Genomic DNA, 13,865 nt, shown 5'->3' with positions numbered 1-13,865 from the left:
ATTTATTTTTGTCAATTCCTTGAGTTAATGATGTAAAGAGATTTAAACCCCATGTTAAAATATTAGGCACTTCTAAGTCCAAAAGGAATGTCATGAGCTGGCTATTGATTCTTTCCTTCTAGTCAACCTAGTTGTATTCAAGATGATTCTTCAGGAGAAATCCAACTATTGCAATTGTCTAAAATATCTAGAGATTTATGGGCAACTTAAATATGAAAATTGTCATCTGTTTTCTATGCCAATACATTGAAGACAATATTTTTTAAAAGTCATTAAGAAACAATAAGCCAAATAGAATACTAAAATTCATGTGGAAATGGAAGAGCATATGGCAGTGGTGAAGAAGCAATCAATATATGTACATACATATTATTAATAATAATTTTGTTATTTTATTTTTGTCTTCAATATGCTCCATTGTGACATAGCCAAGGACTCTAATCTATCACGTGGCCAAACTACTGTTTATCACATTTCTTGAATCAGACATTTAACAAAATTGGATGTGTAGCAATGTTTTGTGATAGCAGGAAAGCATTTCCTAAGTATAAATCACTGAACCTGATTTATATAAACTTCATATATTAGCAGACAGCTAACAAAGAATTGTGTCCTCTGTAATTCTCATTCCTTTCCTTCAGCTCATGTATTACGTGGTTTGGATATTAAGTAATAAATAGAAATGCTTTGCAATGGTGCATTTGGTTTGCTTGAGATGAGGTCATATGCTTTATACATAAATTTATTATTTATTTTGTTTTTCTGGCAATTTATTTTTTAAATATTTGACAGAACTATCATTCTGTGGCAGAGTCAAAACTAACAGGTCTTTCACTAATAGTTTCAAAAGCCCTTCGGTAGAATTAAGTACTCTGGATGGTGGCTCTTTCTGTATTAAACGTTACATCTGTGCTCCATGTGGGTCCATCATTAAATCTGTGTTCTTAGTCAAGGGTCACTTGCAGATCTTGTCTCATTTGCGGAGTAGAGGTGACAGATGACAGATGAATCCTGTGCCAGCTCAAATTATTAGCCTGAAACATTTATTTCGTTGGCTGGACTGAGATAATTCATCATTTAATATTCCCTAGAAAGGGATGGGGGTCCTTTTCAAAGGCATTTAGTATTTTTATAGTATATGACATTTGAAACTTAAGAGTTCTAGATCACATAACTGCCAGAATAAAAGGAGAAGGTAATTTTGTTACACTTCTCTTAAAAATGCCAAAAGTGGTGCAATTCACATTTGTGGATGGCTATTCTCTCTAGACATAGACCAGATAAATATTCAACACTCAGTAATGGATTTTTGATGAAATTTTAAACTATTTCCCATAATAAAAAATAAAAGAACAGTTTTAGGATCATCATAAATATCTTAATAATTTTTAAACTGTGGTTATTTGAGATATTATGTAGTAGCATGGATATATACTACATAAAGAAGTGAGCACTTTTTTTCAAAGTTATAATTAACATTCTAGACTAGGAAAATGCTTTTTAGGTTGGATTCTCCTAGAAGCAGACTCTGAGAAAAATATTTAAGTTCATTTAGTTTGTTTCAGAGTGATGTCAAGAAGGGTAGTAGAATAGGGAACTGAAATAGAGAATATAATTAAGCTAATAACATATGTGATTTCAATCAGGTTTTATCATGGACCACTGAGGCTCAGTCCCACTACAGTTTTATGAGAGACATTTTAGAACACATCTGAGATTTATCCCAATGCAGTGATGAGGAAGCCAGAGTATTTAACTACCAATTCCCTGACCTTTTTGTGTTGGGTCTACTTCTGGGCTCATTATGCTCTGGCACTCTGAGCTTGCTTTCTGCTGGTTACATGTGCTCCAATATGCAATAAAAAATTCTTCCTGCAAGTATATGAAGGTGTTCATAATAATCAGTTTTTGGAATGTAGAAGTGAATGCTGGGTGAATATGAAGGGATACCTCCAGTATATCTATAACATATGTCACTCAAACTATGATCTTCACACCCGTGTCACTGGAGAACTATCTATTAAATATCTGGTATGAAGCAATGAGCTGAGCTTGTAATGTGTACTGTAATGTAAACCACATTCTGACTTCTTCATTCACGATGTCTTAATATTGTGTGTTTGTGTGTTTGTCTGTCTATCTATCTATCTATCTATCTATCTATCTATCTATCTATCTATCTATCTATCTATCTATCTGTCTGTCTGTCTATCCATCTAGATATATATAGTGTGTATGTTCTAGGTAGCAGATTAGAATCTGTGCCAAATGGCAAGTTAAAGTGTAACTTTGAGAAGTGCCTGTTTAGTTCCTTTGTCTATTTATTAAGTTATTCAGGGAGTTTTTGGTGTTTACGAGTTTACGAGTTCTTTGTATATCCTAAAAATTAATGCCCTGTTTGAGATACAGTTGGCAAAATTTTTTCCCATTCTGTAGGCTCTCTTTTCATGCTCTTTATTGTTTCCTTTGCTCTAAAGAAGTTTTTTTATGCCATCCCATTCATTTTTTATTTTACTTTTTGCACTTTAGAAGTCTTGTTAAGGAAATCAGTTTAGGAGTCGTGTTAAGGAAATCAATTCCTAAGTCAGCATGTTGGAGTGTGGGCTATATTTTCTTCCAGTAAGTGCAGGGTTTCTAGTCTAATTCCAACCAAAAAACAGTAAATGAGTAAAGGAACTAAACAGATTCAACAAATATATGAAAAAAATGTTCAAAATCTTTAGCAATTAGAGAAATGCAAATTAAAACTATACTGAGATTTCATTTCACTCTAGCCAGAATGGCAATTATCAAGAATACAAGGAACAATACATGTTGATGAGGATGTGAGGAAAGGATCCACTCATATTGCATGTCGGACTGCAAATTGGTGCAACCATTAACAAATGAAAGGATAAAGAAATTGTGTTATATATTCACAATGGAGTATTACTCAGCCATTAAGAAGGATGACTTTATGACATTTGCCAGTAAATGAATGGATATTGGGACTATTGTGCTAAGTGAAATAAGCAATCCCCAATAGCCAAAGGTCAAATGTTTTCTCTGATATGTGGAAGCTAACTCACAATTAGTGAGGGAGGGGAAGAATAGAATTTGAGTAGATTAGACAAAGGGGAATGAAGGGCATGGAAGGGGAATAGGAAAAGGAAAAATAGTGGAATGGATCTGACATAACTTTCCTATGTATATATAGTGAATCTCACCACTACAAGAATAGGGTCTATGTCTGTATAAATGTCAAAATAGACTCTACTATCATATATAACTGAAAAGTAACAATAAAAATGTGTAACTTTGAGTAGATCTTGGCTGTTGTGCTCTACTAATCAGACATAGAATCTTTCACTTAATATTATGTATTTATATCCAGATAAATTATTTCATGATAACATGTGGTGTGCGTGTTGTAAATGGCAATATGATATAAATATGCCAATCTTCATGGCATAGGATGAAAATATGTCGAATTATAAAATTTTATGCACTTTATCATCTTAAAAACAGACCTCTTCAATGTGTATCAATTTGAAAATCAGTTTTGACTGAATAACTTACTACTTTGATTTTCAATTTTTTTTTTGGTGGGGGCGGGTACTGGAGAGCAAACCCAGAGATTGTTTGCAACTGAGCTATATACCCATCTCTTTTTATTTGTAATTTGAAACACAGTCTCACTTAGTTGCTTAGGGCCTCACTAAGTTGTTGAGGCTGGCATTGAACTTGCAATCCTCCTGCCTCAGCCTCCTGAAATGCTGGGATTACAAGTATATTTCACAATACCTGGCTCAAATTTTTATTTTATGGCTGATGTAGTAAAGAGATTTTAAAAAAGCATTTAAAATTTTTGTGTTTTAAATGAATTATCATTCTAACATCTTTCATCAAAGGTAGTTATTTTTTAATTAGTAATAAGTTTCTTTTAAATTGTGTAGTATGGTGCCTTATTGACTAAATGCTATAAAAGAAAAATGTTGGGAACTCAAAATGAACATGCATATATACATAAGTGGCATACATGTCTTACTCCAGAATGGTTAAATTTAGCCAGAAAATACTAGTACATTCATTTACCCATCAGCTTTTATTACTCATCAAATATTATTTTGTTAATTTTCTATTTAATCTGATAAAAGTTGTCTCTTTCTTTCCAATTTCAGGTTCTGGTCCTATCCCGAGTTACACCACATTGTAGCAGTAATGCACCCCACATACATGTGAAAAATACACCAAAAATCAATCCTACTTTCATATCCAGCAATATATATTCTAGTTCTGAGAGGATTCTGCTAAGTTGGTTAAACACAAATTATGAGAATACTCGACATATTATATGGGAAAACTGTCAGAAAGGTAAAAAGTTATTTTTTTTAAATAAATCATTGCCAATTGTTATGTAACAATATAAAAGGAGCCATGAAACCATACTCGGAATCCATGGATTCAAGACCTTACTCCAGCATTTATTTTTGGTTCTGCAAAAAGGATGTCTTTTCAACATCTTCAAGATGAAATAATAAAAGATGCTTTCTTCATTTATCTTGAAGAATAAATTATATATATATATATATATATATATATTTGAAATATGTAAATTTCATTTTCATTCTGAAAATGAAAGATAGTCTTAATGTTGCTAGCATTTTTAGCTATATGAAGTATTACATTTAGGTGACAGTGTTAAAATCTTGTACATAATTAGTTGAGATCAAGTAAAATTTGATGAGGAATCATCTTGCATGTCATATGAGGATATACTGGACATCACTTAAGTGCAATAATGTTTCATTTATTTTTTGGAGGGTAGGTTATGTTAGATCCATACATTGAGATATGTATAAGTGTCCATAGATGGGCCAGCCCCAGTGGGCACTCTCTAATTCTGACTTGCAAGATGATACTCTATCAATTTTTATCCCAGGAGCCTTAAACTCTTTTTGAAAATCCTAATCGCTAATATAGGGCACTTTTTCTTAGTCATAAGCATTGATTGTAGTGTTTACACTGTGCATGATCATTGTTTCTTTAGCTTGAATTCAGCTTTCCTCTTCCAAATACATGCACACCTATTGTGTTTAGAGTAGGATTCATTTTAAATTCTAGTACTTTTTTCTATGTTCAACCTTCAGAGTTTAACCCAAATTTTATAATTAAGGCAAAGATTAAGAGGTTTATTTTAAATGAGATTCTTTGAATTAAAGTTGCTCTTAACTTGAAGGTATTATTTTTAAAAACATGGTGACATGAAGATTGAAAGATATATTTAAATATTGGTATTTGAGAACAATAGACATAGAAAGATTTTTTTCTAATTGAAATGATGAAACTCAAGATCTATATTTTATAAGATGATTTTTTTCTGTTTAAAAATATGAAGAATGAGGTGCAAACAGGGGTGAGGGATATTCTTCAGTGTTACTGTGCTTGCTTAGCATGCACAAGATATTTGGCTCCATCCCCATCATCACACCCACACACAAAGAATGAGTGCAAATAGTATTAGGTTGGCCTGTGAAAACATACATAAAAATTAGTTTGGTAACTGTGGACACTTTTAACAAAGTGTTACAAAATATGTACATATATTGAAATTAATAAGCTAACCTGTTATAAAATTATGCTTATATTTTTATCAACAGAATAGTTCATACAAGTTAGTTTTAAGAAACTTGTTGCATTTTTTAAGATAACTTATTATAGGCATTTGTTCCTTTCTTGTTTGTTAGCACTTGAGTCTTATGCCTTTGCAAAGGCTTTGTTCTTCCTGTTCCTTCTGCCCAGAACATTATCTTCCCAAATTCTTCATTGTTTTCTTTTTCATCTCATTCATGCCACTGCTGAAATGTCAACTTTTCTGAGAAGTTCTCCCAACACCCTCTCTAAAATGGCATATACTTTAGTCCTTCTCTTTCCCTGTTGTGTTTTTTTTTCTCAATAGCACTTTACAGCATAACACATGTATCTGTTTATTGTCTGTCTCTTTCAGTAGAATATAGGCTTCTTTACAGGTGATATCTATTTTATTCAGTGCTGTATTCCTAGAGCCTACCATTTTTACTGAAAAATAGCAGACTTAGTTTTATGCTTTTATAATAGAATACCTGAGACTGGATAAATTATAAAGAATATAAGTTTATTTCTCACAGTTCTAGACAATACTACATTGAAGTTAAGACACCAGCAGCTTCTGTATTGTGTTAAGCTGCTCTGTACTGCCAAGATGGCACTTTGGTGCTATACTTTCAAAGGGGAGGAATATTGTGTCTTCATATGGCAGAAAACAGAAGGGTAAAAGGGACAAACCCCAACCACTAAGCCTTTTATGGCAACATTAATCCATTAAAGAAGGTGGAACTGTCATGACCTAAACTCCTCCCAAAAGGCCCCACCTCCCTACACTACAGCATTCCAGATTATTTACAGCACATATATTCTGAAAGACACATTGGATTATAGCAAGTAACAATGTTGGTTGAATAAGTAAATAAAGAGAAACATGCAGGTTTTAGACACTTTCTACCTTATTCCAGATAGTTGACTATCCATTATCTTATTAGTTTATAGTTTATCCTTACTTATATAAAAAGAGATTCATCCCATGTTTGAAACTCCATGGAATGTGGTAAATTTTTTAAAAAGTTGTTAAAATCAATAAAAAGCATCTTCTATGTAGTAAATGGGCATCTGTCTCATGTAAATATGGGACAGTAATTGCCAGGAGGTAAATTTATTCTTATATACCTAGCCTTTTGTTTCCAGTAGCTGTTTGTATTATATGAAGTTAAGTTGTTTTATCATTAGCACTACAGTGTAGTTAACTTTTTTACCGATTAACCATTTTTTCAGACTTTAGTGACAGTGTCTTCTTCAGTAGGTTATGCCGGTAATAAAGTATCCTCTATTGTATTCTGTTGGATCCTTTGCTTCAATTGCTATATTGGATTGCTAATAGAAATTTTATCATCCTGTAATTATCTGGTGACTCTGAGAGCAGCAAATACTATTTTGTAGTGTAAAGTGGAATTTCTGACAGGATTAAGAACCTTCATTTAACTGTAGTAGTAACAAAATCCTAAAATTGGAGCATTTTGAACTGTCTATTCAAAGGAGCTCTGCCATACTGTTTGACTTACACTTATTTGAACAGTTTTTCATTGTGACAATTATAGTTATTGTAAATAAAAAATACTATTTGTTTTGGAGAGTTCTGAGTATTTTGGTAACATTTATCTTTTATGTACTATTTAAAGTTGCCCCTGATTCAGTTCAGTTGCTCACTGAACTGAAAATAATTGATAAATATACATATGTAAGGGAATAAGTACATACACACACACATATATATATATAGTGTTTTTAAATATAGACAAACACATAAATAAATATACATTGATTTGCCATCAGATGTTTTCTTGCCTGACTCCGGTATTTTATATATCTTCATTTATTTAATGTTTGTAATTAAATATTAATATTATTTATCAGGAAAACTAAAACAGAATGGTCTATTAATTTTTCCCAGGAAAGGGTGAGGCTGGAAACTGAGTCCAAGCAGTTTACTTCAGGGTTCATATTAAGTATCATTGTATAAGACTGCCCCTCAAAATATAAATCATAGGCTTCTTTGATACAAATGTGCAGAATTGTTATAATTCTTTCCTGAGAGCCCCAGATGTGTTTTAATTTCTTTTTGATACACAGTGCTGATTTTTCAAGTCTGAATGCACATTGGAGTCAATTTGTGAATAAAAAACAAATATGGGACCCCACCACAGGTCAATTAAAACTGAATATTTGGAATATTCCCTGTATATGTGAAGCTTTTAGAAGATTTTTAGCTGATTCTGAAGCACTGTGAAGGCTAAAAACCCTAATGTGGGTAAATTTAGAAATAATAGATAAGATTAGTGAGTGTAGAGACTCCATATAAGATAAATGTTTGTAGTATAAGAAATAAAATGTCCTGAAATATATCTTTAATTTAAAAGGAATAGTTATGACTAGCATTATGAATTCTGAGATTTTTTTAATATTGCCACATTTTGATTTTACATAGTATTGATAATCATTGCCATGACAAGTGAAATAGATTACCCTCATTTTCTCTCACCTACCTTCCTTTGTTATCATTTTTGTTCTTTATTATACATATTGTCAATACCTGTAGCATTTATGTTCTGTCATCATTGTGCAAGTATAATGTTATCTGAAGTAATTTTTATTTTTTATTCAACTATTAGATGGTCGAATTCCAAAATCATCTTCTTTTTCTAATTGTCACTTCAAGGGTCTCTAGTCTATTAGTTCTTTTTGTAAACATCTTAATCTTATTTATATGTGAATGACATCTTAATTAAATATAAAATTTGATGATCATTCTTTATTATTCTCTGAATCCTGAATAATGCTCTATTGTGTTCCATGTGCAAAATAGCTTTGAAAATTAGATATCAGCCCGATCACTCCTCCCCTATCAATGAATTGCTTTACTTGCCTCTAAACATTTTTATGTTCTCAGAGTGAGTGAGATGTTGAAAATTTTGAAAGCTGTTCTAAATTATCCCCTTTGTAAATTTGGCATATGAGCTATTTTTGATATTCCTCATAAGTCTCAGATACTTGTTGAAACTGAGAAATTAATAGCATTTTCTAACTTTTTATAACTGTAGATGATCTTTTATTATAGCTGATCTTTTTCATACTCAAAAGAGTACATTCAGTGATATTTACTGTAGGATTATTTTGTGTATCATTTTCACCATTCCAAAAGTTCTCTCCTTAGTTTTCTAGGAATTTTATAAGGAATGGTATTAACTATATATCTTAATTTGCTAAATTAAAATTGACTTTTAAATATTAACTAACCTTAGAAATATATTTTTCCTGATAGTGTCCTCTTTCACCTTGCTGGTACCTTCCTTATATTTTAATTTATTGCTACTTTGAGAATGCACAATGGAATCAACTTGGGAATAAAATACAAATGTGGGACCCCATATGATAATTCACCTATGATTTTTTCTGCATTTTTTTTTCAGTTCATACAAATCTCAACCAATTGCTAGGTGAACATTCCTTCTTTTGTAACTTTGAAAAAGTTTCTGTAAAAGTTGACATTTATCTATTTCTTGAATTCTGTAGAATTCATTAGTAAAATCATTGAGACTTTTGTTTTCTTTGTGGAGTTATTTTTAATAACAAACCAGCTATTTAACTTTTATGTAATTATTCTCATTTTTAATTTCCCCTTTTGTGAGACTTGATAGCATATTTTTATGAAATCAATGACTTTGATCAAATTAAAAATATTAGCACAGAGGCTGGGGATATGGCTCAAGTGGTAGCGCATTTGCCTGGCATGCACAGGGTGCTGGGTTCGATCCTCAGAACCACAGAAAAAAAGAATAATTAAAAAAAAAAAGATGTTGTGTCCACCGAATAAATATTGAAAAATTTTCTCTCTCTCTAAAAAAATATTAGCACAATATTATTTGTAAATTATTGTATATGTTGAATTATTTATGACTTCTAAATTATTTTCTTTATTTTCAATACTGTTTTCTTATGCCTTCATTTTTAAATTTATTCTTTCTCCATTGTAATTATCATCTTGGTTTTAATTTTTTTTTTACTTTTTTCCAGTTTAATGATCATTTATGTGGAAATTCTACAAAGTATCACATATGTTATTTTACTTTCACATGATTGATCTGATCTTATATCTGTTGTACATAATTATCTTATAAACATTAATTTACATATTTTCATAATTTAACTTCCTCTACAGTGTGATTTACTTTTGCATTGAAGCATATATTACATTTCATTTCAAATGTGTTTTGAAACAAAAAGTGTACTGTTATCTTTCCTGATACATATTAAAAAATCCTCAAAATTACTAGCAAACAGAATCCAGCAACATATACAAAGAGTTAAACAATAATTACCAGATGAAATTTATCTCGTGTGCAAAGTGGATTCTGTAATACAGAATATCACAGTAAAAACAAGGCAAATGAATATTTCAATGGATGCAGAAACAGAAAATCATATATGCAACAAGGCACTTGTTTTGAGAATATATACAAACCTCACATTAAGATATAAAGAAAAATAACCCAATTGAAAAATGGGCAAAGGATTTCAAAAAACATTTCTAAAATGAAGATAAGTAAATAGTTCATAAGTACATGAAAAGACACTCAACATAATTAGTCATTAGGGAAGTGCAAAGCAAATCAGCAATGAGATGGCACTTGACACCAACTTGCATAACTGAAATTTAAAAAAGAGAGTTTTATTCCTAGCACTGCAAGAAGGAGGAGGAGGAGGAGGAGGAGGAGGAGGAGGAGGAGGAGGAGGAGGAGGAGGAGGAGGAGGAGGAGGAGGAGGAGGAGGAAGGGAGAATATAGCAAGTATTGGCAAAGATTTGTAGAAATTGGAACTCTACATGCATTGCTAAATGGATTGTAAAATGGTAGAATCACTTTAGAAAATAGTTTGGCAGTTTCTCAAAATGTTAAAAAAATAGATTAACCAATAAGAGAGGATGTGCATGCATTGGAGCACAGAATATATGGGAAATCTTTGTACTTTCTCAGCAGTTTTGCTATGACCTTAAAAGTTCTTTTAAAAAACAAAGTCTTCTAAAAACTAGATTAGTGATATGATCCAGAAATTTTACTCATTAGTTTGTTTACTCACGATAATAGAAAACATATGTCCACACAGAAACCTTGTATGAATGTCCATAACATCATTATTCATAATAGCCAAAAATCAGAGTCAACACAAATGCCCATAAACTTATAAAGGGATAAACAAACCATTTTATTTGTGTGTGCATATATTCTACTTTATTAATATACATAATAATAATATTATACTATGTGAATATATGTATTAAATATATATGCATTCAAAAGTTCTAATGTTATTTAGCCATATAAAGTAGTGAAGCTTTGACACATGCTAAAACATGGATGAAAATATGCTGAGTGAAAACACTGGAAAACAAGATAGCACATATTTTATGATTCCATTTTTTTGACATGCCCAGAATAGGCAATTTCATACAGCAGATTTGTTTTTCTAGAATATGGAGACAGCAAGAATTTTGCAGTGGGATTTCTTTGTGTTGATACGAATAAGTTATATGGCATAATAAGGTAACTATAGTTAATAATTTACTGTATATTTCAAAATAGCTAGAAGAGAGGATTTTGAATGTTATCAACACAAATAAATGATAAATGTTTGAGATGATGGATATGCTGATTATCCTAATTTGATTATCAAATATTGTGTTCATGTATTGAAATTTTGCACTCTACCTGTTAAGTATATAGAATTATTTTTTGTCAAGAAAAAAATGAGTTAAAATATTCTAAACATAGTAGAAATGATCATACAACTCTGAATGTATTAAACGGCAATAAATTGAACAATTAAAAGTGGATGAAATTTGTTATATGAATTATTTCTGTTATAAATATCTAGTTATAGAGGTTGCGGTTGTGGCTCAGTGGTAGAGTGCTTTCCTAGCATGTGTGAGACACTGGCTTTGATCCTCAGCACCACATAACATAAATAAATAAATAAAACAAAGGTATTGTGTCCATGTTCAACTAAATTTTGTAAAAATCTAGTTATAATAAGCTAAAATAGAATTTACATAGAAATTATACTAAAAAGTGAGAGCACGTATTAAATGATTCAATTTTATGTTTAATCTCAAAATCTCTTAATTCTTAATACCATTTAGGATCAGCATTTTTATTACTATTTTAATGTATCTTTATATTTGAGATAATGTCAAGTAAAAATAGTCAAAAGTGTAACTTGCAAAATAAAATTTTAAAACGTGTCAATCATCATTTGAATTTTCTGGTTCCTGACAAATGGTCACTAGAGTAGATTGCTGGTTCCCTCTCAAACAAACAAAACAGAACAACCTAGTCCAACTCTTCTCAGATGGTAATGTGAATACAAATCACCTGGAGAGATTTTGTTAAGCTATTTTTATAGCTTAGTTAAATGATGGATTGGACCTAAAATTCTGCATTTTCAGCAGGCTTCCATTTGATGATGGTTTTGCTGATTCGCCTAGCTCACATTGAGAAGCAAAACCTTAGGGGGAGTATACAAGAAAGAATATTTTGTATCAAAAGAACTATCATGAAAGCAAAGAGAATCTTTGACATTCCTAAGGCTATGGTAACTGTAGTGAGGGCTTGGCAGCAGCCTTGGATATAAAAGACAAGATACAGGCATGGGATGTGAGATTAAAGAAGAGCTTTAAAGTTTTGTTTTACTTCTTCCCAACATTGTTCTGAAATATCACTGCCATTCTATTCTTACTGAAAGCCATGTTTGAGCATCAACAGCTTATGACTACTGGTAAGTAATAACCAAAGCAGCTCCAAAGTTGTGATAGGTTGAACAAAGAATAGGTGTCACTTATTTCTGCTGAAGAGAATGGAAAACTAGAAAAAAACTCTGCTCCTACCCTTGTAATAACAGCAAAATCGAGACAAACAACAAATTCTGGATTTTTAAAAAAATATCCAGAAAACTGGGGCTGCAAGGCAAGAAAGTAGTCCAAAATTCGTGGAGGGACTGGATTCTTACAAGAACAAATGAGATGATAGCCATGGTGTACTTATGGTAAATACAACTAGAAGAATTGAGTTAGGGTGTTTGTTTAACTGATCGAGTCCAGTGAGACTATTAAGCTCCAAGGGGCCATACTTCATGTATCCCCTTCTCTTGCAAGTTTCACTCCCTGAACTTCATCCACTGGTGACTCACAGAGATAATTGGAGTGAATCTGTAGATCATGTTCTCCATAGTGCAGACCTGGTATAGGGACAAGGAAGACTCCTATGTACCCTTGCCAGGGTTGGATTGCATTAAGGAACTTGGTGGGCAATGGTGGGCTTGGAAAAAAAGCTCCAGATGATGAAGACTAAACTCTTGCAATGGAGTTTTTATCCTTTCGCTAATGTCTATACAGGATGTGCATTTGCTCTCTTGTGGATACAATTTATATCCATTGCTGGCTGACTGATTACCATCAATGTAAAAGGCTAGTAAATTGCCTTTTTCAGATGAAACGATATTACTTCATCTCTTCTGAGAAAAATAAATACTGGTTATAAAAGTGAAAAATATATATTTTTATTGAAATCCATAGATGTTAAATTAAGAGAAACACATTTAGATTTGCTGAGAGTAGATTTTAAGTGATCCCCACCCCCCCATACACACACATACAATGGTAACCATGTAGTGACAGGTATATTAATTAGCTTGATTATGGGAATCTTTACAGAAGATATGCCTATATCAAAATACCACATATGCCTTAAAGATGTACAACTTTTATTTGTCTATTATGCCTCAAGGCTGGAAAAGAGAAGCACATTTGGTTTATCATTATTCAGCCAACCAGCAATCTGCATTTAAAATAATTGTTTTGATGACACTATACCTGTGATCAAACATAAAGTCATATGATTCCATCAGAAAAAAAAATTTGAAGCATTTCAGGTGAAAAAGTTCCAAGAACTTTCTGTGAAGTAGGGAATATCTACATTTCAAGAGAAAAACTGAAGTCTTTCCCTTGCAGATGTAAACCAATCCTAGTTTGTGAAATTAAAATATGCATCATGAATACATCCTATTTTGGATTTTTCTTCATATAAAATGGGATTCAAGGAATTTGGGGGGATTTGTGATGATCACCATTTTTTTCTCTTTGATTTCTGATTGGAAGTTATCCTCAAACTAAGAAGAATCTTAGCTGTTTTGGAAACTTAAAATGTTGCATTCAACCTAGCAATTATTTCTACCCCTCTTCCCAA

The 13,865-nt window shown here is 31.8% G+C and overlaps 1 protein-coding gene across 1 annotated transcript in view; it reads left to right on the top strand.

Moving 5' to 3' along the window:
• Cfap47 (cilia and flagella associated protein 47) overlaps positions 1 to 13,865 on the top strand; it is a 408,435-nt gene that overhangs the window by 169,028 nt on the left and 225,542 nt on the right. Inside the window, exon 33 of the mRNA XM_021725557.3 lies at positions 4,161 to 4,353. Coding sequence (XP_021581232.3) covers positions 4,161 to 4,353 — 193 coding nt within the window. The remainder of the gene's footprint in view (positions 1 to 4,160; positions 4,354 to 13,865) is intronic.

The sequence above is a fragment of the Ictidomys tridecemlineatus genome, chromosome X (genome assembly GCF_052094955.1).
Source record: "Ictidomys tridecemlineatus isolate mIctTri1 chromosome X, mIctTri1.hap1, whole genome shotgun sequence".
Lineage (NCBI taxonomy): Eukaryota > Metazoa > Chordata > Mammalia > Rodentia > Sciuridae > Ictidomys > Ictidomys tridecemlineatus.
This window is presented reverse-complemented; position numbering and strand designations above follow the sequence as displayed.